This window comes from Musca autumnalis, unplaced genomic scaffold (assembly GCF_047663935.1).
Source record: "Musca autumnalis isolate F117 unplaced genomic scaffold, ASM4766393v1 scaffold_1, whole genome shotgun sequence".
NCBI classification, from domain to species: domain Eukaryota; kingdom Metazoa; phylum Arthropoda; class Insecta; order Diptera; family Muscidae; genus Musca; species Musca autumnalis.
Window position 1 is genome coordinate 208,619,503 of NW_027411644.1, and position 6,879 is coordinate 208,626,381.

Consider the following 6,879-nt stretch of genomic DNA (forward strand, 5'->3'; position numbering starts at 1 on the left):
ATCTCCTCCGGATCAATGTCACCGCACCATACGGTGCATTTTTCTGGATGTAATGGAGTCTGTAGGGTCTCTTGTGGATTGGTCTCACTCCATATGCGGCAATTTTGCTTATTAACAAACCCGTTAAGCCAAAAATGCGCTTGTTCAGATGAACGATTATGTACGCCATACAAATGACGAAGTCGTCTATAAGTTGCGCGAATCGACGACTGATTTTTAAAGTAAATTTGGATAATTTCGTAGCGTTGTTCAAGCGTGAGTCTGTTCATGATGATTTGTCAGAGTATACTGAAACAAATAAAAAAAAGTTTCATCAAAATTTAATTCTTTGTGTTACTTTTTACAATTTAAAGTTCTATCTAGCTTAAAAAACACCCTTTATAAAGACAGGCTTCCTTACCTCTAGAGACTCCCTTGTGGTCGTCTTCTGTCTTCGTCTTCCTTCTGTTCGCCTCGTCTATAAAACCTCCCTCGTCTCGTCTATAAAACCTCTACTTATGTCGCCTTTAAAGCCTTTGTCGCATATAAAATCACATTTTCGTTCATCCAGAAAGGCTTTCTTGTGCTTACTGTGTTCCGGATCCACGACAAAATCTCAACATTCAACACCTGTAAGATTCACGAATATCCGGTTCGTGGGAAATCCCATTCGGCTATCTTTATAAAATCTGGAATCCATTACCTTTATAACAATCAATAACTTCTCGTATTATGACATCTAGGTTTAATTTATTTTCTCAAACACTTAGCAGAACCTACAATCTAACGATTTTCTAATTAAATAAATGTTCACAGTAATGTTGTGTCTAATCTTATTATTTTGTTTCTATTTTGTTCTTTTTTACATTATTCGTGCAGTTTGTTATCTGAATTGAGATCAGTTTTGGGCTCATTGCGACTTAGTGACTGGTTCAATCGTCCCGGCATCATAGAAGTTGGCGACAACTTTGATTCACTAACACGTGGACATTCAACACAGCCAGAAGAATTAACCGACATTAACTTCGACAGAGAGGTAAGTTTGCGAAAAACAAAATTTAATGTTGTCTTACCATGATTTATTTCCATTTGCTATTTGTCAATACGGACAACCCCAAACATTTATTCATTTTATTTAATGTTTTATTTTATTTTTCCGCAGATTAAACACTTCTTATTCAGACGTAATATGCCATTTGGCAGTGATTTGAGAGCTATTGATATACAACGTAATCGTGACCATGGTTTGGCCTCCTACAATGACTTTAGAGAATTCTGTGGCCTGAGACGGGCACATAGTTGGGAGGACTATGCTGACCTAATTGATCCCCAGGTATGATTAAAAACAAAAGAAAAAACAGAACATAAGTTAATTTGAATGTTAACCATTTCCTTTCATTTTTCATTGTGCAGATTGTTGAGAAACTTAAAACTTTATATCCCAGCCATGAAGATGTGGAAATAACCGTAGGTGGTGCATTGGAGTCACATGTAGCCGGTGCCTTAGCTGGCCCCACATTCTTGTGCATTTTAACAGAACAATTCTATCGTACACGTGTTGGTGATCGTTTCTTCTATGAGAATGGTGAAAAATATGTTGGATTTACACCAGGTAAAATATAATCATGATATACATTTACAGTCAAATGTTTTGAAATACTGAAGACTACGCTCTATTTTTTCTTTACTGATCGTTAAAAGTATAACGTATATAAAGACTAGCTTTCGTCCCTTCTATCCATCTGTCAGGACCTCTTTAGACTCGTCTATATAATCTTCTGGTGGCATTACCTACTTTTCTCTATAAAGACATCCTTTGCTCCTTTATAACAAATGCATTCTCCCCATCCAAATTATCCTCTTCTGTCCCATTTTTTAATACTACCCCCTTGCCTTTTAATAGAAGTATTTAAATATCACACTTTTTTCTTTCATTTATTCTTTTAGATCAATTGGCTGAAATTCGCAAAGCCAGTATGGCACGTCTTGTGTGTGACAATGGCAATAACATTCAATCTATGCAACAAAAGGCTTTCCTATTGGTTTCACCAAGGTAAGTTTATCTCCTTCATCAAATATCTCTGGGAATTTTTAAAATAAATGTCTATTGGCGTTTTTTATTGTTGGACTGCAGAATTTTACATCTTTGTGTTTATTTCAGCTCTAGTCCATATTTTGTTGTATTCAAGTATTTGAATAACAACAAAATGTTTTACAGTGGATATGAAATTGATTAGTTGCGGGCGGAGGGTGAGGAATACTATAGTTTCAGTTGTCACCAAACAACTTCATCAGTTCCCTTTTCCGCCGACTCTGTATCGATAAAACAGGTCAATAAGCCCATCCAGCAAATTAAACAAAATGAGAAAATTGCTGTATGGCCCTAAAGCTGATTACCCTACAATTTGAGTCGAACTAAAGAATTTCATATCCACCACTGTTTTTATGTCGTCTTTGCTTTGCAAAGAATGCGAACATATGAGTGTTGCTTCAATAAGCGGGGGTAAAACAACGAGAAAGTTGTTGTTTTTGCATTACGCATTGATCAACAAGGCCGTGCTGATGCCTATTATTGTTGTTGGCGTTTTTTATTGTTGGACTGCAGAATTTTACATCTTTGTGTTTATTTCAGCTCTAGTCCATATTTTGTTGTATTCAAGTATTTGAATAACAACAAAATGTTTTACAGTGGATATGAAATTGATTAGTTGCGGGCGGAGGGTGAGGAATACTATAGTTTCAGTTGTCACCAAACAACTTCATCAGTTCCCTTTTCCGCCGACTCTGTATCGATAAAACAGGTCAATAAGCCCATCCAGCAAATTAAACAAAATGAGAAAATTGCTGTATGGCCCTAAAGCTGATTACCCTACAATTTGAGTCGAACTAAAGAATTTCATATCCACCACTGTTTTTATGTCGTCTTTGCTTTGCAAAGAATGCGAACATATGAGTGTTGCTTCAATAAGCGGGGGTAAAACAACGAGAAAGTTGTTGTTTTTGCATTACGCATTGATCAACAAGGCCGTGCTGATGCCTATTATTGTTGTTGGCGTTTTTTATTGTTGGACTGCAGAATTTTACATCTTTGTGTTTATTTCAGCTCTAGTCCATATTTTGTTGTATTCAAGTATTTGAATAACAACAAAATGTTTTACAGTGGATATGAAATTGATTAGTTGCGGGCGGAGGGTGAGGAATACTATAGTTTCAGTTGTCACCAAACAACTTCATCAGTTCCCTTTTCCGCCGACTCTGTATCGATAAAACAGGTCAAATTGTAGGGTAATCAGCTTTAGGGCCATACAGCAATTTTCTCATTTTGTTTAATTTGCTGGATGGGCTTATTGACCTGTTTTATCGATACAGAGTCGGCGGAAAAGGGAACTGATGAAGTTGTTTGGTGACAACTGAAACTATAGTATTCCTCACCCTCCGCCCGCAACTAATCAATTTCATATCCACTGTAAAACATTTTGTTGTTATTCAAATACTTGAATACAACAAAATATGGACTAGAGCTGAAATAAACACAAAGATGTAAAATTCTGCAGTCCAACAATAAAAAACGCCAACAACAATAATAGGCATCAGCACGGCCTTGTTGATCAATGCGTAATGCAAAAACAACAACTTTCTCGTTGTTTTACCCCCGCTTATTGAAGCAACACTCATATGTTCGCATTCTTTGCAAAGCAAAGACGACATAAAAACAGTGGTGGATATGAAATTCTTTAGTTCGACTCAAATTGTAGGGTAATCAGCTTTAGGGCCATACAGCAATTTTCTCATTTTGTTTAATTTGCTGGATGGGCTTATTGACCTGTTTTATCGATACAGAGTCGGCGGAAAAGGGAACTGATGAAGTTGTTTGGTGACAACTGAAACTATAGTATTCCTCACCCTCCGCCCGCAACTAATCAATTTCATATCCACTGTAAAACATTTTGTTGTTATTCAAATACTTGAATACAACAAAATATGGACTAGAGCTGAAATAAACACAAAGATGTAAAATTCTGCAGTCCAACAATAAAAAACGCCAACAACAATAATAGGCATCAGCACGGCCTTGTTGATCAATGCGTAATGCAAAAACAACAACTTTCTCGTTGTTTTACCCCCGCTTATTGAAGCAACACTCATATGTTCGCATTCTTTGCAAAGCAAAGACGACATAAAAACAGTGGTGGATATGAAATTCTTTAGTTCGACTCAAATTGTAGGGTAATCAGCTTTAGGGCCATACAGCAATTTTCTCATTTTGTTTAATTTGCTGGATGGGCTTATTGACCTGTTTTATCGATACAGAGTCGGCGGAAAAGGGAACTGATGAAGTTGTTTGGTGACAACTGAAACTATAGTATTCCTCACCCTCCGCCCGCAACTAATCAATTTCATATCCACTGTAAAACATTTTGTTGTTATTCAAATACTTGAATACAACAAAATATGGACTAGAGCTGAAATAAACACAAAGATGTAAAATTCTGCAGTCCAACAATAAAAAACGCCAACAACAATAATAGGCATCAGCACGGCCTTGTTGATCAATGCGTAATGCAAAAACAACAACTTTCTCGTTGTTTTACCCCCGCTTATTGAAGCAACACTCATATGTTCGCATTCTTTGCAAAGCAAAGACGACATAAAAACAGTGGTGGATATGAAATTCTTTAGTTCGACTCAAATTGTAGGGTAATCAGCTTTAGGGCCATACAGCAATTTTCTCATTTTGTTTAATTTGCTGGATGGGCTTATTGACCTGTTTTATCGATACAGAGTCGGCGGAAAAGGGAACTGATGAAGTTGTTTGGTGACAACTGAAACTATAGTATTCCTCACCCTCCGCCCGCAACTAATCAATTTCATATCCACTGTAAAACATTTTGTTGTTATTCAAATACTTGAATACAACAAAATATGGACTAGAGCTGAAATAAACACAAAGATGTAATAAATGTCTATTTCATTTTTTATTTACAGTAATCCCGTTGTGCCATGCTCGAATATACCCCAAGTCGATTTGACCAAATGGATTGACAAGAAACCCCACTATGGCAAATAATTTAAAAAACAAAAAATACTCAAAATTGTATTTATTTTTTATTTCTTATTTAAGGGTGATTTTGGCTTTGTTAAAAAAACGTCCATTAAACAAAATTAATTTTTTTATATGTTTTCTATTACTAAATAACATTTTGACTGTAAAAACAAAACAAAATCATACCGACCGATATTGTATTTCTTATTTCATTCTATATAGCTGCAATTGTAAATATTTAATTTAAATACACTTTATATTCTAATTGTACAAAATATCAATAGTATTTTCTTAAAATGAAATAAATATATATTTTTTTATATTCCTAATTTTTAATTGTGTTTTAAGAAATAGACTGAGGAAATATAGGACCAAACATTGAATTTTATAATATTCCTAAGAAATTTGTTGGGAAGAGAAGGGCTTTAATAATGCATGTTATTTGATTTAAAAAAGACATTCACAGATGTTTAAATATCAAGGTTTACTCGGTCTCAGATAAGCTTTAAAATTTTCTTTTAAAATTGCAATTTTGGTAACTTTTGTCGAACGAAAATGAAAACTAAAAAAACAACTAAAATGGTGTATGATATTTAAATTTTGCAGTTGATTTAGGTCAAAACCTATACCTTGGCGTGTTGCGTGTGCGCTTAAAAAAACAAAAACAAAATACAAGTATTTCAATTTGAAATACATGTTTTTTTGTTTCTTTGAACGCGACATGCAAAGTTTTAGGTTTTGGCCTTAAAGCAAACACAAAGTCAATATTGCCATGAAAACCAAAGTTTAGGTGTTTTTCGTTCGCAATCATTTTCTTTCGACATACTGAAACAGACCCTTAATTTGAATTATTTCTTCTGAAAATTTCAAAACGTCCTACAATTTCCATCTCTGCAATGTTTTACGTTATTCACTTACAAAGGTCGTATTTACACTATCAACTGACATTAGGTGTGTACGATAACATTCCCAGCAATAATTACTCAGTCAGTTCCAGCAACCTCTCTCAGTGAATTTTACTCTCTCAAGCAAGAAAAATTGCAGAAAGATATCGAACAGCATTTTGCAAAAACTTGCAAGAAAGTCAGCTGTTTCCGAAAATGTATGAAATTTGTTTTTGTTTCTTTTGATATTTTAAACCAAACGGAACAAAAACATAAAGCTCTGTTCCTTTACGTGCAAGAATCTTCAAGTTTTACAACTTTTTACTCGAAAAGCGTTCCTTTACTTCAGACACCATACAATTCATATGGAAGCAGATTACAACTTTTGCTACTTTTGCCGGTTTTACCATTTTCTAAAGTAAAGGAACAGACCAATAAATTTTAAAATTGCAGTTTACTTATTTAATGTTTTAATCCTATCCACAACGCTTTAGAATCTAAAAAATGTGCAATTGTGAAATTTTCTTGGTCAAAAATGTAAACATTTCTATTTGTTTACATTGAGCAGGTGATTAAAAGTCAGCTGATCAGACTTGCAAATTTTTACGGGACAAATTTTCCCAGCAAAAATTTGCAAGTTCTCAGTCACAAAACTCTCCAAAAATCTCTCCAAACTTGCTCTCTTTTGCTGGATAATTTTGTTATCGAACAGCATTCAGTAAAAATTTGTACGAAGTTGTACAAAATATTGGGTTATCGTACACACCTATTATGTTCAGGGATGCCATGTTGGTGATTTCCCACTACTTGTGATTTTTGCTGTACAAAAACCACCGTTTAATAGCTCATTTAGACTAGCCATAAATCCTCGACTGGATTTAATAAATCCAGTACAAATCTCATTGCATTTAGATATACCTTTTGGAGGTTTTAAATGTTAGTCAGCTGATTTTTGTTCATAGCCCAATTACC

General features: G+C 34.6%; 1 protein-coding gene across 2 annotated transcripts in view; it reads left to right on the plus strand.

The window, feature by feature from the left end:
- Pxd (Peroxidase) overlaps window positions 1–5,352 on the plus strand; it is a 180,749-nt gene extending 175,397 nt beyond the window's left edge. For both annotated transcript variants that reach the window (XM_073960020.1, XM_073960019.1), the window contains 5 exons: window positions 859–1,015; window positions 1,142–1,312; window positions 1,393–1,591; window positions 1,927–2,032; window positions 4,966–5,352. In XM_073960020.1, the coding sequence (XP_073816121.1) occupies window positions 859–1,015; window positions 1,142–1,312; window positions 1,393–1,591; window positions 1,927–2,032; window positions 4,966–5,047 (715 nt within the window). In that variant the 3' untranslated portion in view covers window positions 5,048–5,352. The remainder of the gene's footprint in view (window positions 1–858; window positions 1,016–1,141; window positions 1,313–1,392; window positions 1,592–1,926; window positions 2,033–4,965) is intronic.
- The last annotated feature ends 1,527 nt before the right edge of the window (window positions 5,353–6,879 follow it).